The 23,216-nt window shown below is 49.7% G+C and overlaps 3 protein-coding genes across 3 annotated transcripts in view; 2 read left to right on the plus strand and 1 right to left on the minus strand.

Annotated features, from left to right (window-relative positions):
- Positions 1-2,071, plus strand: part of LOC130371746 (eomesodermin-like) — a 2,530-nt gene extending 459 nt beyond the window's left edge. Inside the window, exons 2-3 of the mRNA XM_056577606.1 lie at positions 754-815; positions 1,189-2,071. Of these exons, the coding sequence (XP_056433581.1) occupies positions 754-815; positions 1,189-2,071 (945 nt within the window). The remainder of the gene's footprint in view (positions 1-753; positions 816-1,188) is intronic.
- Positions 1-23,216, plus strand: part of LOC130371669 (uncharacterized) — a 201,418-nt gene that overhangs the window by 106,393 nt on the left and 71,809 nt on the right. The gene's annotated exons all lie outside the window — the stretch shown is intronic.
- Positions 7,504-23,111, minus strand: LOC130371664 (oxysterol-binding protein-related protein 6-like). The gene is made up of 22 exons (XM_056577515.1): positions 22,835-23,111; positions 20,640-20,850; positions 20,048-20,191; positions 19,650-19,703; positions 19,444-19,557; positions 19,163-19,303; positions 18,436-18,613; positions 18,136-18,254; positions 17,828-17,917; positions 16,870-17,005; positions 16,195-16,283; positions 15,472-15,646; positions 14,353-14,502; positions 13,731-13,867; positions 12,720-12,857; positions 12,301-12,364; positions 11,838-11,916; positions 10,628-10,772; positions 9,578-9,728; positions 8,750-8,876; positions 8,234-8,356; positions 7,504-7,612 (listed from the first exon to the last, which is right to left on the minus strand). The coding sequence occupies exons 2-22, from the start codon at positions 20,769-20,771 to the stop codon at positions 7,504-7,506; spliced, it is 2,595 nt and encodes an 864-aa protein (XP_056433490.1). The 5' UTR covers positions 20,772-20,850; positions 22,835-23,111.

Genomic DNA, 23,216 nt, shown 5'->3' on the forward strand with positions numbered 1-23,216 from the left:
ATAGATAGATAGATAGATAGATAGATAGATAGATAGATAGATAGATAGATAGATAGATAGATAGATAGATAGATAGATAGATAGATAGATAGATAGATAGATAGAGATATATATATATAGTTTTGTTTATAGTTTCGTGGACAGTCTCCTTTGATTAAATGTGCTGGAAATTAGCCAAATAGGCTAAAGCTGCTCCTTTTACTGTACTGTTAATCAAAGGGGACTGTCCACGAAACTATCAAATACAATAAACGGTATATATATATATATATATATATATATATATATATATATATATTTAGAACATGGCTGTCCTTAAAACGGACAGCCATGTTTTAAGGTGTGCTGTAAAGAAGAGTATGAATATATACTCCACTTTTACAGCACTTATGCTTATACTGTATATATTTAAATAACAATATTTATTATTTATTATCTTTCCTTTATTTATGTATACCACAATTTATATACCTTTTATATATTTAAATAAATATTTCTATATCTCTCTTGCTCTCTTTATGTGCATAATAACAATATTTATTATTTATTATCTTTCCTTTATTATGTATACCACAATTTATATACCTTTATACATATATAAAATATATATTTTATATATATACCATATATATATATATAAAATTAAATATACTGTATATATTTTTTCATTAATATTTATTATAATAAATAGATATCTATATTTATATTTTATATTATGTTCATATTTATATCTATGTCTATCCCCCTCCCCAGATCACCCAGCTGAAGATAGACAACAACCCGTTCGCCAAAGGATTCCGTGACAACTACGATACGTAAGTACAGCAGAATACGCCTCGAGCTAGTCCTGTGGTCCGCTCAGAGCGATGAGCTCACCCTGCGGCTTCATCCACACCGTGTAAGCGCTGCCGCAGTCGCCCGGGCATCGCCTGACTGCGGGACCGACGGCAGCAGCTGTGTTAGTAACCCGCGTTGGTGCGGCTCTTCGCTTGGCGCGAAGAAGCCACGAGTCGAGGGACTGCTGGTTGCTCACTACATCGGTCTGAGGTTGACAACAGGAAATAACACCTACTTCTTCCTCTTCCCCTTCTCACACGCTCTGCAACCCTCTCCTCCCCCCTCTTCCTCTCCCCCCCCTCCTCCCCCCACTCTCCCCCCCCCCCCCCCCCCCCCACACCCCCTGCCCAGGCCCTACGCCCCCCTGGACAGCGAGCGCCTCACCCCCTCCCCTCTCGGCGAGAGCCAGCAGCTGTTGCCCGGGACCTGCTACCCCCAGGCCTACCTCTCGGACCAGTACATGAGCCCCCCCCAGGCTCGCCTCTACGGCCGCGAGCCGCTCGGCATGGGCCAGCAGCCCAAGGACCCCTCCCCCGGCCCCCACGGCCGCACCTGGTACCTGTCCCCCCAGCAGAACATGGCCCCCGGCCGCCTGGACTTCCCCTCCTCCTACGAGACGGACTTCACTGGCAACGGCTTCTACAAGTCCTTCCCCCTGCAGACGCCGGCCCCCCACCACCCCCACCACCACCACCACCACCACCCGGCGCTGGGCTACTACCCCGACCACACCTTCGCCTCCCCGGGCGTGGCCGTCTCCGGGGGCTCCCCGGGGGGCTGGTCCGCCGGCCGGCCCTCCTCGCAGTACCTCAGCCCCCACAGTAAGCCCCCCCCCAGCCTGGGCTGGTTCCGGCCCGTGTCCTCCTCCTCCGCCTCCTCTAACTCCTCCTCCTCCACGTCGCCCGGCGGCGCCCGGCTGCCCCCCTCGGGCCCCGCCCTCCTGGAACCCCTCCCCCGGGGGCCCGGCCCTCAGGAGAAGGCCAAGGAGGGGGGCGGCGGGGGGGTGCCGGGCGAGGACCCCTGGCTGGAGCCCCACTCGGTGAAGTCGGTGGACTCGGCCGACTCGGGACTGTTCGAGGGGGGCGGGGCCGAGAGCAAGAAGAGGCGGGTCTCGCCGTACGCGTCCAGCACGGAGAACTCGCCGCCCATGCGCGGCGGCGGCGGCGGCGGCGGAGAGGCCTGCGAGAAGGACGGCGCCGGTGACGCCGGGTACTTCGGCTTCTACTCCCACTGACGGCCGGGACCGCATCACGACGCCAACGCCAGCCCCGCGACGCCAACGCCAGCCCCGGGACGCACGCAGGGTCGACCCCGGAGAGACACACACAGAGGGACCTCTGAGACACACACAGGGACCTCTGAGACACACGCCGTCACCTTCAACACACAACCTGTCCCCTCCGAGACACACAGATTCAGATACACAACTCTGAGAGAAACACAGTCACTCCCAGGATGCACACAGGCGCTAGACGAGATGCAAACCTTCAACCCAGAGACGAACAGAGTCAACTGCATCGTCACCTCCGAGACAAACAGAGTCAGCTCCGAGACTTCACTGGTCAGCTCCGAGACAAACAGAGTCCCTTCCGAGACAAACACCTTCCCCTCCGAGACACAGATACCCTTAAAGTGTAATTCCGGGGAAAATTGAGCCCAGGGTCTTTCTCGGCATGAAAACCCATAAAATAAGCCCTCCAGACACATTTTGTCGTTGATGATCAAGCATTACTTACCCAAAGTTGCCAGAGCAATGTAACAACCCAAATTACTTCCATGTTATCGCCTAGGAGCCCCGCGAACGCTTCCAAATCGGCATTTCTTAACCACTAATATTGCTGTATATGGCTGTTACATTGCTCCAGTCAACTTTGGGCAAGCTCTATACTCGATTATCAACGAAACCCATAAAACCTTATTTTATGGGTTTCCATGCCGAATTTCTTTGCCGGAATTACACTCTAAGTCCCTCCCACCTCCTCCTGAGTTAATTAAGTAGTAAATCTTCTGCCAGGGTGGGCCAAATTTCAAAATCTTTCCGCGTGTTCAGTGAGGTTGCATCAAGGGGCCGTTTATCCGACGACAGAATGTCCAAAGTGTGGTGATGGAAATTGGCCGCTCAACTGATTCTAAAGCACAGGACTTCATGCGAGGTGACACTCCCGAGCTGTGAGGGTCCGGGGAGGTTAGCATCAGGGCTGATGGTGAACCACCAGGCCCCCTCGGGCCCCGCAAACACCTGACAGACATGCAGGAGAAACATCTGCACACCTGCTAGCTGACGGGCCCCTGCAGGGATGTTTATATGTATCACTGTCTCTTCAGCTCTCCCCGTCTCTCTCTCTCTCTCTCTCCTCCTTTTCTCTTGGGTTATCTCTGTCTCTTCACCGACCAGCCACACGTTCATCCGTTTGGCTACGGAGGTGCTATTTATGAAGCCCGGCGGTACAACCGGATCTAAAGGCAATAAAGTCCACAAGGAGCTCAAGCTTCCTCATTCAAAGTGTCATTCCTCATCAACAAAATTAACAAAGAATTAGATGCTTCATTTCCCAAAGGCAGCGTACAGAGAGATTCTAACTTAGCCTCCTATTCGATCAAATAGACTCGGGTTATGAAGGTGACCGTAGCACTTCAAAGAATCACCAGTGGGTTCACCAGAGCTTTGTTTGTGGTTCTGTTCCTTTTGTTCTCCTTGTGTCCCCCGTCCTAAATCCCCTCTGCGTCCATGGGTTAGGCCCTGTCTCAGGCCTCCTCAGCCTCCTCCAGTCTCCTCTCGGGCCTCCTCCAGCCTCCTCTCGGGCCTCCTCAGCCTCCTCAGTCCCGTCTAGCCCTTGTCTAGCGCTCACCCTGCATCTGCGTCGATTTGAATCCACACCTGTCTGGAGACGTGGCACCGGGGGGCCAACAGGGGGTCACGTAGCGTGGTTTAGTGTGAGCAGGTAGACAGGCCACCTGGCCCTGACGTGCTGTCACGCAGGCCGCAAAGGAAACCTAAGGTGGTCAGACACTCGCTCGAGTCTCTCACGTAACGCGGTTGTTTGACAGAATCCTGTTGTTCCAAGCCGGGGGGGGGACCTCAACGAATCGGAGGGAGCCAGACACAATCAGGCGCTTCACACCTCCTACACTCCTTCACACCTCCAACCCTTCACCCCTCCTCGGCTCGGAGGCGGAGTGAGGCGACACTGACAGCCTCCGTTCGACACCGCTCAGCGACAGACTCAGTTTAGTTTGGCTGTCACCGTTTTTTGGTTCCCAGCGTCCCGTGACCCTAAAGGACAGAGCAGGTCAAGGGTTTCACACCAGACGGGGGTTAACATCGAAGCAGTTTATCACCGATGCACAATAACCGAGTCTTCGTCAAACAATATAAATTCACCGGATTCAGTGATTCAGGAACATATTGTTGTCTAACCACACATACAGTAAGTGCATGCATGCACGTGCACACACCCACACACACCAACAATCAAAGAGGAGCAGCCATCTTAACGGAAATGTGCACTGAATGCTGAAGCTGCCAATATTGATGCCGAGATCTCCTTTGTAAATTGTAAAAGTGTAAACATTTAAAAGAAAATGTGAAATGCCAGCAAATAATAACTCGTTCGTATTTGCCTTATGAAGATTTTTTTGGAGGATGGTGATGATGATGATGATGATGATGGTGCACATCAGACATTTTGTAACCTCCAACTTTCTGTGGAGCGTTACACGCACCATGTGACTGAGGAGAGCTTCAGTGATTGGTCAGCTGAGCCGCTGGACTGAGGACCGGGTCGGATGACCGGTGGTTTGAGTAGACTCAGGTCACATGACCCACGGTGCTGAGCACGCTCAGGTCACATGACCCGCGGTTCGAACAGACTCAGGTCACATGATCCGCAGTTCACCTCCTCAGGTCACCTGAACTGAAGGGTTCTCCTGAAGGGTTCAGAACTGTCGCAATATACTGACGTTAAAACGTTGAATTGAACTTTACTTCAAAGCTGAAACAACCGTCGAGCAACGTTTACGGAAGGGTTTCATGTTCTTAATCTCCCTGAGTTTATGTACAGAAGAAATCAATATTATGGATCTGTGGCACAATCAAGTGTCAAACTATGGTTATGTCTTATGCAGGACTTGAGGAAATGTTCGATTTTTATTTTTTAAATCTGCAAGGACAACCCAAAATGGTGATTAATATATGATTAGTTAAAATGTACAGTAGACAATTCTTGTCAATGTTATTTTAAGTGCAATTAAGAGAAATGGCATTTGGTATATATTTCAGGAGGGCTTTACAAAATCCTTTGATAATCAACCGCTTCCTGAAAGTGTAAATGTTTTGGATTAATGTTGTGTTACATGGTTTGTCATGAAGTAGACCGTCAGTGAACCGGACTCAGAGCTTACGTCCACGAACAGTAGAATGCCTTTAGACGCCTCAGGACCGCCCCCTGGTGGAGATCAATGCTAATACAATCAGCGCCTGACAATCGCCATTACAAATCAAATTCCCGTTTATGTATCCCGATCCTTTGTAATTGTATTTCTCTTATGTTTTCCAGATTTTTGTCATGGACAATACTGCAAAAAACATACAAACAGTATTTTCTTACAATCCTGTAGGCCTGTCTGTTTGGTCGAGAGGGATTGGAATCAGGGTCATGATGTGGAATCAGGGTCATGATTGTGAGATCAGGGTTATGATTATGGAGCCAGGTCTGTTTTTTCTATTTCTCTGAGATCCTGGTCTTAGATATTTTAGTTGCGAATTTATAATTCTCACAAACTAAGAATTCTGGAAACAAATAAAATAGCACGTGTCAAATAGAAAAAGATATGTTTGAAAGGGAAATCATTTATTTATTAAGTGTCAAACTTGTGTATTGTACGGTTGTTTTTTTTATTAATGAATTAAACTTAATTGCAAACCTCAAACTGGTCTAATGCTTTTTGTTTTGTTTAATTTGAAGGATATCATTTATAAATAATTGGCCATATAGCTTCTAAAATCGTGTCGGTTTTATAATTTAATTATTTATTAGTGCATCACTTTCTGGCACCAAGACATAAGAGTTTGTTTTCCTGCAATTCATCAAAAATGTAAATAATCATATTCAATGAAATTTAACCAATGTCCGTCCAATGAATTCTATCAGTGTATGTAAGTATTTATTTCATCATGGGTTCACATGTCTGCATTATGCATCAGGCGCAGTCACAATGCGTTCAACTGCAATTGAAAATCATTAAAACACACTTGCTATGTTTTGCACGGATCTCCTTCCAACCAGTTGGATAAAACATTGACTGCTTCTGATAAAGAAAAACACAAAGAAAGTACTAATGTAGTAGGAGTTCTCCCTCCACCGGCCCCAGAAGGCGTCCTGCCCCACCACATCGCCTCGCTTCAGCAGTCCCCATGCTCGGTAGATATATGTGGTATATATATATATGTATATATACATACAAGTAATCAAGTCATTCAACACCTTATACAAGTATAACTCGGATTTGTCAGGATGTGTCAAAAATATTTGGCCTGTTAAGCCCTTTTAAACTGTAATGGTGATTAAGGGCTATACAAATAAAATTGTGAATTGAATTTGAAACGTAGTTGGGGGGGGGGCGTTAGTGTCAACCGTAGATTTACGTATAACATAGCTTCAAAACACGCCTTTATTTCCAAATCTGGCTGGACAATGCCTCCCATGAAGCCTAGGCAAGAGGATCCATACATCTATACATGAACTTGAGTTTGAGTGGGGATTTGCAAATTCGTTTTTATATAATAAATTAAAGTAGAGAACCTGTTATAAAGAGAAGGGGGCGGGTCCTGTTAGATTTTCTCTTGGCATGTGATGCTAATCTGTTCACCTTCTAATTGGCTCAATCAATCAATTAAGGGGTTTAAAGGATACGCCCATGAACCAGTCATGGGGGTATTTAAAGGGGAGGTATTTAAAGGTCAGTTCCACCTAAAGGTTTAAAAAATGTGATCTGAGCAGTCATAACGGTCGTAAATGCTTTAGGAAGACAAACACATCTGTTCCACAGGAGCAGGTGTGAGGGGGCGTGGTCACACGTGGTCAGACCCCGCGTCCCACTCACTGGAGCAAGGGGCCCCAGCCAGTAGAAAAATACCATTCTGGTTCAGGGTTTTCAACAGGAAGAAGTCATCCTTGATTTTACAGAAGTTCCCTGTTTAACAACTTTATGCTTTTAGTCCGACGGAAATGTTCACAGCCACTTCCACCTGAAACAGTGATGCTGGGGACTACCTAGGCTCTAAGAGACCAGAAGCACCTGAGGGTTGGTTTGCATGTTAGAGGGCGCCCTCTATAGGCCGACTGCTGCTTTTGCAGGGAACACCTGAGCTTGGCTCTGCGTTAACCTGGTTTCCTGGTAACCTGTTAACTATTCTATTGTTTTGGGTGTGTGGGGGGGGGGGGGGGGCGGTTTGGAGGGGGGGCGGGGCCACGCCCAAAATGACAACAAATTAATCGGAGAGCATTTCTGAAAGGCTGGGTCAGAGGGGTTAGACGTGTTCAGAGAAGGTAAAGATCCCAGCAGGCTCTCTGCTCCGCTGGGCTCCCAGCCAGCTCATATCCTCGAAGGATCTTCATCTCTCCCTCCTCCTCCTCGTGGGCGAGGGGGGGGGGGGGGGGGGGGGGGTCACCATAGAGACATCCTCTCTACGTTGGCGAAGCCCGGCTTCTCGCGGAGCTTCCAGTAGCTTCCGTTGGTGTCCCACACGTCCCGGCCGGCGGCGTCCCGGCCCTGCCTGGAGCACAACACAACGACACACCGGTCGGCACTCTGCCATCTCCTCAGTAACACAACACCAGAGCACACCTTTAGGCCCAAAGCCGTCTCCACAGCAACACAACACCACAACACCGCACCACAACACGTCGGGCCGGCACCCGGCCGTCTCCACGGTAACACAACACAACACGCTGGTCGACCTTATCCGTCTCCTCAGTAACACAACACCACAACGCAACACGACAGCACTCCGGTCGCCCCGCAGTAACACTGATGTTCGAGGCGAACGGCGGAGAAGAATTCCCGGAGGAACCTACAGCTGTATCAAGCACAGGCTGCTGTTGGAAAACATCTTCTAATTGTAGTTTGATATCAAGTTATAGATGATTGCTGTGAAGATCACAAAAACTGATCTTTGCGGGGAATGGGTTAACCTAGTGATTGTTAGTGCTTGGCACTTGGTTCCATGAACATCCACACTGTACCAACTGTACTTATTGTAAGTCGCTTTGGATAAAAGCGTCTGCTAAACGTGAATGCAAAATAAAATAAAAGAGAATCAGCATTAACATATCTGATGTATAATTGTTATGAATCCTAGTCCTGCTAAACGGGGTTCATGTGTTTCTGGTCGTACTTGAAGAAGCGGGGGATGTGCTCCTCCCCTCTCTTGGTCATCTGTCTCCGTCTCTCCCGCTGCATCTCCTCCAGCTCGTCCTTCTTCTTGTCCGACTCCTCCACCATCCCGTCCTCCAGCATCCTGCAGGCCCCGCCCACAGGGCATCCACCAATCAGACTTGTTCACTTGATGCTCACAATCAGCACACCATATTGGGGAGGGCGGGAGGCCGGTCTGGGGTGTTTGTGAGGGTCTTGCGGGTTAGTAAGGGTTAGGGTTGTTAAGGGTTCTTAAGGGTTAGGGTTGTTAAGGGTTGGTAAGGGTTAGGGGACGGGGCTGAACACGAGGAGGCTTGTTTGGGTTATGGTTAGGGTAAGGGTTAGGGTTAGGGTCAGTGTTAGGGTTAGGGTCAGGGTTAGGGTTGTGGTTAGGGTTAGGGTTAGGGTTAAGGTCAGGGTTAGGGTCAGGGTTAGGGTCAGGGTTAGGGTCAGGGTTATGGTCAGGGTTAGGGTGAGGGTCCGTGCTGGGACTGACCGCTGGTCGGGGCGCAGCCGGCTGTCGGTGGGGGGCAGCAGGGTCTTCAGCTCGGGGGTCAGCTCGTTCAGCTCGATGGCGAAGAGGGAGAAGCCGTAGTACAGCAGGTGGTCTTTGGGCTGGGGGTCTGTGGAGGAGGGGGCAGGAGGGTTAGCTTCACGGGCGGCACTGCGCTGAGGATTAGCGGGCGTGGCGCCGGAGAGTTTGTTCCGTCTCCGGGGGGAGGACCTTTGTCTCACTGTGCTTTGAAACGGGCATCTGGACAGACGCCTGTCCCAGACAGACAGACAGTTATGGAAAGGCAGGGCTTGGTTACATGTTCGGCGCTAAAACGATCATCTCCCCAGTGTGTGCCTTGTAAGAGGTTAACCAGGGTGTGTTGATGGTTACCAGGGTGTGGTTATGGTTTACCAGGGTGTGGTCAGAGGTTAACTAGTATGTTGTTATGGTTAACCAGAGGTGTGGTTATGGTTAATTAGGGTGTGGTAATGGTTTACCAGGGTGTGGTTATAGTCAGAGGTTAACCAGGGTGCGATCAGAGGTTAACCAGGGTGTGGTTATAGTCAGAGGTTACCCACGGTGTGGTCAGAGGTTAACCAGGGTGTGGTTATAGTCAGAGGTTACCCTTGGTGCGGTCAGCGGTTAACCAGGGTGTGGTCAGAGGTTAACCATGGTGTGGTCAGAGGTTAACTAGTGTGTTGTTATTGTTAACCAGAGGTGTGTTTATGGTTAATTAGGGTGTGGTTATGGTTAACCAAGGTGTAGTCAGAGGTTAACCAGGGTGCGGTCAGAGGTTAACCAGGGTTAGGGCTAGTGTCGTTGACTCACTGGGCTTCCAGATGCATTTGGGCGTGGGGAGCGTGTCGCAGTAGATGCCCTCGTGCCACAGACCCCCGAAGCGGTGGATGATGCTGCCGCCCTGGTCCAAAACCGTGCCCTGCACCTCGTTCTTGGTGGTCTCCGAGCCCCAGTAGCGAGCCTGCAACACACGCATGCCTCATTGCCTCACACCGTCACAGGAAGGTAGGGAACCCGGAAGGTCGTTGTGGGGGGGACGTACGGTGTTTGGCCTGTAGGTGGGGCTGGAAGGTCATGTTCGGAGCACTACAGATCTGCCGTGTTGATTGGGTCTGACTCGCAATCAGACCTGTCCATGGAGTGTGTATCTATGCGTCTGCTTTGTGTTGCAGTAGGAGAAGAGGCCAGCGTGAGCGAGAGCAGCAGCACGCAAGACCGGAAGCAGCAAACATTTTGATCGCGTGACACTATTTATGGCACGTAGCTATTCTTTAGCATTATTAAAACCGGGTATTTCCCAAGCACCAGTCTGACTCTGTCCCCTCTGTGCCAAGGAACCTTTACAGTCGTGTGTTCTCTCTTTATGACCGAGAGGGGACTCATCACATGCAGATTCAGTCATGGATGATTTACTATTTAAAATCCCAATGCGTACGATTGAGCCCTTCAAGTGAGTAAGGCAGAAGTCTAGAGAGAGTGTAACATAATATTAATAACTTTTAAAGGTGACAAATTATACCAGCCGGTGTGAGTTTGAGTAGCCGTTACAAGCCGTTTTGAAATCTTCCTCTTCTGACATCCCAACTGGGCGTGTCCACCTAGATGTATGACGGTTAGAAGAGCAACGTTTGCTACAGTCCACTGGGTAGGCTGGTAGACTGATCTATCCAGCAAACATCTAGGTGGACACGCCCACTTGTGATTTCATAAGAGGCAGATTATCAAAAATGGCTTGTAACGGCTAATCCCCCTCACACTAGGTGGTATAATATGTCACTTTTAATGTCTTACACCGCGTCAGCCATTGTCATTGAATCTGCGTCTGTGTGAACATGTGAACAGCCCAGCGGTGGCACGCACCTTAACGAAGGTGATCCTGCAGGTGCAGGCCGGGCTGCTGAGGTTGGTGATGGTCACCTCCCCGTAGTGCTCCAGGTAGCGCTGTTGGCTCAGCACGTTGTGGATGCAGGTCACCACCTTGTTCCACTCGTAGTGGTCGCCGTAGCTGAGCACAGGAAACACGGCTTAGTTGTGCTCACAGGCACCGGTACGCGTGTACGGGCGCACGTACTGTTAGAAGGTTCATTTCAAGTACATTTCAGCTCACCTCTCTAAGGCACACCAAGTGGTGATTCAGTGTGCTGGGTTGCTCCTTCCACTATAAATAGAGGGCTAGTGAGGCCTTCTTCCTTTGTCTCACCACATCCTCACCGTGACCAAGTGTGTGACGTGTTTGCCGTGCGTCTTTTGAATTTCCTTCAATGCAAGTTTCATTTCTCTTATTGGATTATTGTTCGTTTTAGATATGATGTGATGGTTAAATGTAATCTTTACTATGTTACATTATGTTATGAAGTACTGCATTGTCAAAGTATTGATGCTTGATGATTTTGCTGCTTGCGGGAAACAGCTGCCTAGCGTGTAGAATAGTGTTAGTGTGTGAGATGCAATAGGATCAATAAACTAGTTCTGATGTTATTCGTTTCTTCATCGTGAATACTAGATGTTGAATAAAAAAGTTTTTAACAGTAAACCCAACGTAGGACCTGGAGGAGGAGGAGTTTTAGGGCAGAAGGAGGAGGAGTTTCAGGGAGGAAGGAGGAGGAGTTTTAGGGCAGAAGGAGGAGGAGTTTCAGGGCTGAAGGAGGAGGGGTTTCAGGGCAGGAGGAGGAGGAGTTTCAGGGCAGAAGGAGGAGGAGTTACAGGGCAGAAGGAGGAGGGGTTTCAGGGCAGAAGGTGGAGGAGTTTCAGGGCTGAAGGAGGAGGGGTTTCAGGGCAGAAGGAGGAGGAGTTTCAGGGCTGAAGGAGGAGGGGTTTCAGGGCAGGAGGAGGAGGAGTTTCAGGGCAGGAGGAGGAGGAGTTTCAGAGCAGGAGGAGGAGGAGGGGTTTCAGGGCAGAAGGAGGAGGAGTTTCAGGGCTGAAGGAGGAGGGGTTTCAGGGCAGGAGGAGGAGGAGTTTCAGGGCAGAAGGAGGAGGAGTTTAAGGGCAGAAGGAGGAGGAGTTTAAGAGCAGGAGGAGGAGGAGTTTAAGAGCAGGAGGAGGAGGACGAGTTTCAGGGCGGCGTCCGTACCTTGGGATCTTGAGGTTCACCATTCCCGTCGGCACGATCTCCAGCGACTTCCCCCAGAACTTGTTCTTCCACCGCTGGTCTGCGAGCAACAACCAACCAGCGCGCTGTTACTCGCCACGCAGAACAAGTACACCAGTACAGAGCACCAGAACCAATACCAGAACCAGCACCAGAACCAGTGCAGAGCACCAGAACCAATTCAGAGGTCCAGAACCAATTCAGAGGGCCAGAACCAGTACAGAGCTCCAAAACCAGTACAGAGCACCAGTACAGCCAGCCTCACTCCTTTACCGCTTTATTGGCCTGTTGTGGTTCGTATCATTTTGTTGTTTATTTTTAGTATATGGATATTACCTTACGTGTTAATGAATTTTGTTTGGAAGGATCCATGTGGGGCATCAGCATTAGCCGTAGCATAAGCGTTACGAGTTAGTGTTAGTGTTAGCGTTAGGACGAGCCTCACCCTGCCAGAAGGAGAAGTTGTCTGACTCGGCGTGGCAGGCGGAGATGGGCGGGTGGTGGGAGACCTTGAGAGAAGAACAGAACAGTTAAAGACCCCCTGAGGATACGAGCTGCCTGAGACCCCAGCAGAGCAGAGAGCATGCTGGGAATCCAGGGGAGTCAATCAATCCATAACGTCACTTAAACTAAATGTCAATAGGATATATCGATCGTATTTATCCTATTCCAACTATTATTTGGTCAAAGGCGGCGCTGTGAAGCACACTTAACAATATCCCCTTCATTAGACAGATCTATTAGGCCTTAAATGTGCGGCTTAGTTTAAATAAGACGGCAGGTAAACCCTGACATGGATCCGACCGGCCCGGGCTGGTTCTGACCGGCCCCGGCTTGTTCCGACCGGCCCCAGCTGGTTCTGACCTGCTCGCTGATCATCCTGAACCCGCGGTCTTCCCTCACACACTCATAGGTCTCCCCCAGCACCGGGTTGAAGGGCTTGTAGCGGTTCCGGAAGATCGCAGAAGAATACCCGGAGATGGCGAAGGCAGCGACATAGACCTGCAGGAGGTAGAACAGTTACATCACATCACATTACATTATAGAAGCAGAACCATTCAAACGTCTTTAATGCACCTCAGCTAAACGCACGTTGTCCGTCTTTAGAAGCGTGTCCGTACAGAACTTTAGGAGTCATGATTTGAAGGCCTTCACGTCATCAACCTCAGGTGTAAAACTCTTTGGATGAAAGTGCTAAATGAATACCACGTATGTAAACATAAAATCTACAGAGACGTCATCCCAGGTGTGGCTGCTGGTCGCCTGGATATTGCCCGACCAAGCTCAATGGTAGATTGCACGTTGGTCTGGGGATGCAGCTGTCATTTTCTTCAGCACAAGAGGCGTGATCAATGGGCGCAGTTCATCCGACTCGGTACGCAATTGGATAGTCCTTCAACCAATCAGACCAACGATCGAAAAGCTGCTTGCCGTCGCTTCCCTGTCGCCATTGCGTTAAACCAGCCAATAGCGCGCCAGGGGGAAAAGCCAGCTTTGTGATTGGCTCCAGTAAAAGGGGATCGGAAACAGAAAAAAATGTATTGCTCCTCTCCAGCCCCTGCTGCAGAGCGAATACAAACCGACGGTAGAATGGGCTGGGGGTACCCAGTCTACGTATTTATGTTTTTCAAAGAAAAGCTCAAATCCCTTCAATACGAGGTTGTTTCACAGCTCTTCCTAGGGTGTTCATGTGTCCCTGAGCAAGACACTTAACCCTAACTGCTCCTGACGAGCGGGCTGTCGCATGCTGCATGGTTGACTCTGCCGTCGGTGTGTCAATGTGTATTCACCGATGTAAGTCGCTTTGGATAAAAGCGTCTGCCAAATGCCCGAATTGTGATTGTAATGTTACTGGGGAACCAGGCGAGGTCTCACCATCCTCTGGTAGGGGTCTGCCGTCCTGCTGGCTGTGTCCAGCAGCTCAGAGTACTCCAGCTCCTCACACAGCCTCTGCAGCAGGTTGATGGGCTCGTTCAGAGGGGCGGGCATGGATACTCTGGACAGGTCCTTACCTGGACGGGACGATGTGGATCAGAATGAAAGGGTATTACAGGTTGTTTAGTAGCAACACGCAACAACAACCAAACAAAAATAACCATGCATCGATTGCTTTTCTGATAGTTCCAGTGGTTTAGGTTAACTGTTTAGTACAAGTTACTATTGGCTATTACCAGTAAGTGGGGCCGGTAGGTAGTTAGGCATCTTGCTCATGAATACTTCAGGTAGTCTGTGGACATAGGTGAGTCTGAGGCCAGTACCTTACTTTGAGATCAAACACCCTAACCACTAAACACCCTAATCACCCTAGCCACAAAACACCCTATCCATCCTACCCACTAACAAGCCTATCCATCCTAACCACTAACCAGCCTATCCATCCTGACCACAATCCAACACTTGACACCCAGTCCATGGTCTGATCAGAACACCCGAGCCCTTCTCTGACAGAAGAGGACTGATGGTTTAGGGTCTGCTGGTTCAGGGCTCTGCTGCCTACCGATGTTGTTGTAGAGGATGGCCATGAGGCCCACGTGGCTGTTGTCTGGACAGTGGGCTGGCAGCACGCTGCGGCGGCCCCCCGTGGTCTTGGGGACCAGCGTGCTGGGCGTCTGGGACAAGCTCGCCCGGTACTTGACGGTTTCTGACGCTGGCGAGACAAAGAGGGCAAAGGAGCATCGTGTAACATCTGCAGTGTTTTGGAATGGACGTGCTTCAAATGAGGTGAACGTCTATTGGATGAATCCACTTCTGATCCCACGGCCACAACAACCTTAACCCGACAGTCCGTTGCCCAGTCCTGTGGAAACACTGTGCTGTGTACCCTGCTGTGATGCCACAACCTCCCTACTGTCAGGGGGAAGACCTCACAGCTCTGACCGCTAGCTCTGGTTCTAGCTCTATGACCTCTAGCTCTAGTTCTAGCTTTATGACCTCTAGCTCTGATTCTAGCTTTATGACCTCTAGCTCTGGTTCTAGCTTTATGACCTCTAGCTCTGGTTCTAGCTCTATGACCTCTAGCTCTGGTTCTAGCTCTAGTTCTAACTCTTTGACCTCTAGCTCTGGTTCTAGCTCTAGTTCTAACTCTATGACCTCTAGCTCTGGTTCTAGCTCTAGTTCTAACTCTATGACCTCTAGCTCTGGTTCTAGCTCTATGACCTCTAGCTCTGGTTCTAGCTCTAGTTCTAGCTGGTTCTAGCTCGATGACCATAGGGCCGTGACCTCACGGGTAGTACACCTGGTTTACCAGCAGCCTGTGCCTGCAAGAACTGTACCCATGCTGTGTTACAGTTAAGGCTAGTACCGGTACTGTACTGGTACTGTACTGGGTCTGTACTTATACTTTACAGGTCTGTACTCTCTGCGTCCCGCATCCTGTACTTTAATGGTTCTGTACTGCATTTGTTCTGTACTGGTTATTTTCTGTTGTGGTTCTTTACTGGTACTATACTGGTCTATACTGGTTTTGTACTGGTTCTGTACTTGACTGGTTCTGTACTGTACTGGTTATGCACTGTACTGTTCGGTACTGTTCTGGTTCTTTACTGGTACGGTACTGGTCTGTACTATACTGGTTCTGTACTGGTCTGTACTGGTTCTGTGCTGGTTCTGTCCTCACCGCGCCCCTCGTCCGGCTCAGAGTTGCTGGTGGTTCCTTCGCTGAGTCCTGATTCGTCGGACGCTTCCGACCAGCTGGCGCGCTGGACGTCATCGCTGGCGTCGAAGAACTCTTCGACCGAGTCGCTCAACGAGGGGGGGCCGCGGGACGGACGGCCCCCTGCTGCCGCCCCCGCCTGAGGGGGAAAGGAGGGAAGTTAGAACGAAAGAAGTGAGAGGGGGGAAATAAACAGTGAGCAAGAAATAAAAGAGGAATGAAGGAAATACAGAAAGAAACGAAGTAAACAATGAGAAGGCTCTGATTCCTCAGAGAAGGCCTTCAGAACTAGCCTGGCTATTGCCAGACCAAGCTCCATCGTAGATCGCACGTTGGTCTGGGGAAGCTGCTGTCATTTTCTTCAGCTCAAGAGGCGCGATCATCAGGCCTAGTTCAACTGACTCTGTACGCGATTGGCTGCTTGCCGCCGCTTCCCTGTCGTCATTGTTTTAAACCAGCCAATAGTGCGCTGGGGGGGGGGGGGGGGGGGGGGGAGAAGTCAGCTTGGCTCCCGCAAAAACGTATCGGAGGCAGAAAGAAATGTATTGCTCTTCTCCAGACCCTTCTGCAGGGCGAACTCAAATCGCCGGCAGAATGGGCGGGGCTACCCAGTCTACTTCAGAACAACCCAATGAAGGTCTACGATCTCCTTCCTAGACTGCCCTTATCTCAGGTGTGAGAGCCTACCTCCGGGGGGGCGTTGGGCCCCCACGCCTCCTGGAGCCTCTGCCGCTCCGCCGCCAGTGCGTCATGGACCGTCTTGAGCGAGGCCAGCACTGCAGCAACACGACACAGGGGGTAAAATGGTAAATGGTCAATGGACTGCATTTATACAGCGCTTTCCTAACCAGTGGCCGCTCAAAGCGCTTTTCAATATTGCCTAACATTCACCCATCTATGCACACATTCACACACCGACGGCGGTGTCAGACATACAAGGCGACAGCCACGTCTTCAGGAGCAGTTAGGGTGAGCTGCCTTGCTCAGGGACTCCTCAACACTCAGTGAAGAGGAGCCGGGGATCGAACTTGCAACCTTCCGGTTACCAGCCAACCCGCCCTACCCCCTGAGTCTCATGCTGCGCCATGTTGTGATGAGTGTGAGAGATTGGCCGCTAGCGGTTAGCCACATGCGCCTCGTTCTCCCTGGTCTTCCCCCCTCTCTCTAGCAACCCCGGGCTGAATCCCCCTCTAGGCCCGACCGTCCCTCCCACCCCTCCCTCTCTCTGACCTCTGACCTCACACATCCACTCATACGCGTATCGCCCCCCATTTTTGTAGTTTTTACTCCGATACCGCCGGCGTGTTGATTATGATCAGGGTGACGCCCAGGTGAATGCAGAGCGGTCTCCGAGCTACCGACCTCTCAGAGAGACGGTGCAGAAGTCCTGCTGGGTCTTGCGGCTCTCGTTGGACTCCCCGCTGGGAGGAGAGAGCTGGGAGCAGACGTAGTCGGGGATGGAGGCCACGGAGGAGGTGCTCAGGTGGCTGGAGGACAGCTGCAGGAGGTGGGGGGGAAAGGTGGAGGTGTTGGTGGAGGAGGTGCTCGCGGAGGCCGTCGTGTTCTCCACCACTGAGAGTCGGGTGGAGATCACATCTCAGGCATCTTTGGTTGCTTCTAGGTCTTTCCACTGTGTCATTATTTGAGCTGTATATTAATAATAAATGGAACTACTAGGATAACTTTATTAACCATTACTGAACATTGATTAACAGTTCATCATAAGTTAACTAATGGTCTAGTTACCATTTACGAATGGTGTACTTTGTTCACTAACATAATGGGGTTCTTGTTAATAAGGTCATAATGTTAACATTATTTAATAGGGTTAAGATTAACCCTAACCCCTATGTTAATGAGGTATAGTAGGGTTAATGGGTCTAACTGAGGCTAACTGGGTCTAACTGGGGCTAATGGGTGTAACTGGGTCTAATTGGGTTTCTACAGGGGACACTGAATGAACTATAACAACGATCCTAGAAAGAAATGTTTTCCCAACAACTCACCGATTTAGTAATCCCCCGAATTGGCTTTGGATTGGAAAGACGCGGATCAGATACTTAAATACTAAAACATGGATTCTTAAGCCACGATATGGACCATTCCCCAAAACTGATTCATTCATTAAATCAGCGATCGATGAGTATTTCATATAATGCCTGTTCAGATATCTCCAGGTATTTAAGGTGAGGGTATTTCTGCCTTCAAAACATCGAGAGCGAACCAAAGGCCGGCTCCTCGGTGACCCTTGACCCTGGATCTGACCCCTAACATCAGCAGCCCGGTGTGAGCCAGAGACTCCCCATCCCCAGAGACTCACCATCCCCAGCGCCTCCACCCGGGACAGGGTCCGGGAGTGGCCCCACACCCGGCAGGATTTGGACTTCTTTGGCTTCTCCAGGCAGAGGTTCTGGAGGGAGGTCAACATTATTTATTAGGATTTATTGAGGTACATTTTTGGGGGGTTTTGAGGTAAACGTTATTCATTACAATTTATTAAGGTACATTTTTGGAGGTTTTTGAGGTAAACTTGTCTCCTGGTACCTGTACCATGTGACGCTGTCTCCTGGTACCTGTACCATGTGACTCTGTGTCTCCTGGTACCGTGTGTGGTTAGTCTCCTGGTACCTGGATGCTGATGATGCGCTGCAGCTCTCCGTTGGAGATGGGCTTGCGGTTCTCCAGGGCCTGCAGCCTCTCGGCCAGACGGCTCAGCTCAGAAACGTCCAGCTGGCAGCGGTTCAGCTCTGACACCCCAAGGAGAGAGACCCCCACATCATGTTAAAGGCTCACGCTAATCGAATGGACCGATTACATATGATTGATATGAAAGGATTTATTTTATATACATTATTATATGAATGATTTACACTGAATGGAGGAAACATATTTATCTATATATGAGTGCTGTAGGCTGCATGTCGTTACCTGCGACGCAGCTGTCAGGGTCCTGGCTCTGCTGCAGCCAGGCAGACACCTTTCCGTTGGCCTCGGTGCTGGCCCCCTCGGGCCCCTCCGACGCCCTGGCTGCATGGGGCCCCTCCGAGGGCCTGGCCGCGGGCCCCGAGTAGAGGCCCGGGGAGCTCTGGTAATGGGGGTACAGTGGCTGAGATTGGGGAGGAGGGAGGAGAGGAGGAAGGAGAGGAGGAGAGGAGGAGAGGAGAGTATAGGAGGAAGGAGAGGAGGAGAGGAGAGGAGAGAGGATAGGGCAGGTGAGGAGAGAAGGAGAGGAGAGGAGAGGAGAGAGGATAGGGCAGGTGAGGAGAGGAGGAGAGGAGAGGGGAGGAAGGAGAGGGGAGGAGGAGAGGAGAGGATAGGGCAGGTGAGGAGAGGAGAGGAGGAGAGGAGAGGAGATAGGATAGGGCAGGTGAGGAGAGGAGAGGAGGGGCGGAGAGGGGAGGAAGGAGAGGAGAGGAGGAGTGGAGAGGAGTGGAGAGGAGAGGAGAGGAGAGGAGAGGAGAGGAGAGGAGAGGAGAGGAGAGGAGAGGAGTGGAGTGGAGTGGAAATTAAGAGGAAGATGAGAAGGGCAGGAGATGGAAGGATTGAAAGTGGAGAGAAAGAGTAAGGAAGGAAGCAGAAAATAAGATGAAAAAAGATGAAAGAAGAGGAGAGAAATGGAACAAAATAGCTGAGGTTTATTCAAGGCGATATTTACCAAGTCTCCATTCTGTTGGGCTAATCCCGCCGGAGTGCCGGCCTGGAGGTAGCCGTTGTGACCGAGACCCTCGTTCTTCTTGTAAAGCCGGTGAGCTTGTAGCTTCGTGACCCAGATGTAGAACAGCTCGTGGCTCTTCGCCTTGAGGAGATGAAGAGTAAAAACGATTCATAATGTGTTCCCGATCATCCCATTGACCTCCTCTGTACACACGAGGTTTATGATGTGATATGTAATGATGTGAAGTGTTCTGGGAGGGGGGGCGGCGGCTCCAGGCACACCTTGACGTGGTACAGGATGTCGCCCGTGTCCAGGTCGATGCGGTAGGTCTTCTTGTTCATGGACATCACAGCCACGCTGACGTCCAGCGAGCCCTGGATCCTACCCCTGGAGATCTGCACGAGCACAAAACGTTGGCGCGATTATCTCAATACATTATTTTACTAAAATCAGACTTTTTTTTTTTACTTAAAAATGGTTTACTTACATCTTGTTGATTTTTGGAATACCGCAAAATCCCTGCTTCCAAAACAAAATATCTCTGGAAGAATGACAATATCACACATTGGCAATTAAAGAACACTTCCCAATAAGGGTACATTCATCAACCCATCCTAATAATTTACTAATGGTCGTCATGTTTGTTAATGGTTAATGTTAACTAAAGTAATAGATTTCATGAAAACTAACTAAGGTATTAATGAACACATTCTTTAATAGGACTAGGGTTAACCTGAATGCTATTCCTTACCCAACCCTAACCGGAATGATACAGAATATTGCTTATACTACATAAGCTAATGTCAATGAATGAAATAATGTACCCTTCATGCACAGTGTTGCCAATACATTTCAAAATAAAAGCTGGAGTGCTGGATTCCCCACCTTGTGCCAGCCTTTCAGGGGCCACTTCCTCCTCTTCAGCATGTAGCCCTCACAGATGCCAGGAACCGTCATGTCCGGAGGTTTGTCACTTCCTGTCTGCACCTCCATGGGCAGCTCGTCCATCACCTCCCAGTCCTTGATGTTCTGCAGACATGGAGAACATCTGGTTTGGACTAGAATACCGGGAAGATGTTGGGATCTTCAGTGCACTTTTTATTGCTTGAACATCCTGGTACATGTAGCACCAGACTCCGGGAGGAATTTATAAATGTTTGAATGTTGATAATAATCTTCAGAATGGATGCTGTCCTATTTAGAAATTATTTATGCCTTTCAGATCCGAAAAGTGATCTGAGTAAAGTAACCAGCGGCTGTCTGTATCGTCTTCCCTGAGGAACGGGGTCTTTCAAACATTGGGGCTCTTCAGAGCCCGGATCCTTTTACCGTCTCGGCTCCAGACGGTGTTTGGTTTCCCTGCCACCCTCCCTCCCAGCGGATCACATTCAGGCTCTCAATCTGAACGTCTATTGGTCGATGCGTCGCCACACGGCAGGTCATCGACTTGACCCTTCACCTCTGACCTCCTCCTCACCTGTCTGGACTGGGGGGACGAGGCAGTGCTGCTGCTCCGCGAGTGGCAGGGCTTGTTCCAGGAGGGCGGCGCCTTCTCCAGCCCGCTGGTCATTGATTGGCTGCGGTTCAGCGCCGACGAGTAGGACTCCATTTTGAGTGTAGCGACGGTGGACTCTCAGTGGGATGAGCTGTGCTCTGCCCGCGGCGGCTGGCTCATGTTATGACGACGTCTGGTTCAGGTGGGTGGGAGGACCGTCAATCAAACAAATGTTTAATGGTGTCACACATATGAATAATAATAATAATAATACATTTAATTTAGAGGCGCCTTTCAAGACACCCAAGGTCACCTTACAGAGCATATAGTCATCATACATTTTTTAAAAAACAAGACATTGTGTAAAAATAAATAAACATAAGCAATAAGAAATAAATAAAACAAAAACAAGACATACATATGCAAGACATATGCAGCCCATAATAACACAACACAACAGAGCAACCCTTCCCAAGCATATTTCTGATTGTTTCTGATTCATTTGAAAGAGCAAATCTATAACATTCAAACGTTAATCACTGTTTCGTCTTCTCTTTTATGCATACAGAGTAACGGACCAGTTATTTATTTCAGGATAACGCATCTTCTACTGTGCTCAGACTACATCACATTAGGGGGTGGGGGAGTAGGAAAACTAATATTTAACTTCCTGCACTCTGGGTTAGATACAACGCATCACAAGTCCCTCAACCTAGTAGGCATGAATGGGTTGGGTACTCTGTGGAAGGACTTCACCTCCAGGGGAAACAGCTCTGCCACATAATGTTCCTGAAGCGCAGGCATGCTGCTTTATATTGAGACCAGCCCTTGGGATAAAATGGCTGCCATGTCTCTAACACCCCAGCGGCCCCGCCCTCGAGGAGCAGATTAACAACATCCCACTAATTGGCTTTTATCAAGAGCCGTTTTTAGCAAGCTGTCAGTGGGAGACGCAGAAACGAGATCACAGGAGCAGAGAACAAGGCCAGTGACAGCTAATGAGACGCTGGCAGCAGGCCTGCCAGGACTGGGAAGAGAAAGAAGCTGTGGCACATGTAGAGCCATGTGTAACCCAAAATGCACGTCCATCTTTAGGAGGTCAAAACAAACATGCCACATTACATCGTCTGGCTACAAAACTTGAAATCCAACAGTGACTTCCTTAGACACAGATATTTCTGAATGCACATGGTCAGTTTTCACCATCAAAACACCTCCTTATTCTGTACAAAACATTCTTCAGAATAAGTAACCGAAGCGTGATTGTCAACGTTGGTGCCACCAGGTGGCTAACTCCTGGAACAGAAGTAATAGATATCTTGTTTATTTTATAGACAGACTTCTCTGGCCTGTAGTATAAATGAGACCAGGTGGTCTGTGTGGCATCAGTATCACATTGTAGTTAGAACCAGTATTACACACACACACACACACACACACACACACACACACACACACACACACACACACACACACACACACACACACACACACACACACACACACACACACACACACACACACACACACACACACACACACGCGTTATAGTCCGCGACCAGTTCCCCATTTCAATTCTGATGAGGAACACTTGTTAGAAGAGGAAAGACAACAGTAGGGCGATTGTGTGATGGAAAAACACCGATCCCTGTATGCCAAGTGAGAGCTAGGGTTCTGGTCTTGCATTATTTAACTGTTTGGTCGGGTGTAGGCATGCTGGGCGTGACGTCAGGACAGGAGAGCTGGGTGTGACGTAAGGACAGGAGAGGAGAGCTGACCTCGGTCTGTGGCGCGCGGGGCCGGAAACGAGATAAGGGGATTTGCATTCTCTGAGCTCGTCTGCTAAAGGAAAGAATCTCCTTATCAGAAGAGCACAGAAAACCCGTCCGACCTGTGTCGCAGACAAGAGATGCTGTGATATAGATCTCTCGGTAAACAGCCTACCTGTCCTAGCCCTGGTCCCCCATCCAGTTACCTGGCTTTGGTAAAACACAAGTGTCCCATGGTGCAAACTATCAGCCCCATAATGCAGACCTTGTCTTCAACAGGCCGATACAACAATCCCCAAGTTGACGTTGTCAAACGTGTGGATGTGTAGCCTGAGGCTAGGGTTCTTGTCATTGAGCATAACAGAGACGCTTTGGAATCTCTTCGAGTGGGAATGTTTTCTGTCTTACCTTCGATTCACGTCCGCCTTTCATCATATACCGCGATATCCCACCGCAGAAGCGTCCGCGTCACTCGCTCTCCCATCTAAAAATTAATCACGCGATAACTGATGAATCGGGAATATAAAAGTTGACCAGCCGGGCGTTATAGTGCCCCTGCGTGTCCCGCGACTCCTCGGCGGCTGACGGCTGCGTCCTCCTTACGCGCGGAGAGCTGCGCGTCTCCAGGTGCCAGACGCGCCACCCGCGCGTCCTCGTTGATCCGCATTAAGGATTTACTGGTCTGGGCCGTGGCCAGCGAGGACGGACACGAGGGTTCAGCCAGATTCACACGATCACGTTGAGGCATAGGAAAAAACATTAGTCTAACGATGTGTGCATTTGGTATAGT

This window comes from Gadus chalcogrammus, chromosome 18 (genome assembly GCF_026213295.1).
Source record: "Gadus chalcogrammus isolate NIFS_2021 chromosome 18, NIFS_Gcha_1.0, whole genome shotgun sequence".
In the NCBI taxonomy this organism is placed as follows: domain Eukaryota; kingdom Metazoa; phylum Chordata; class Actinopteri; order Gadiformes; family Gadidae; genus Gadus; species Gadus chalcogrammus.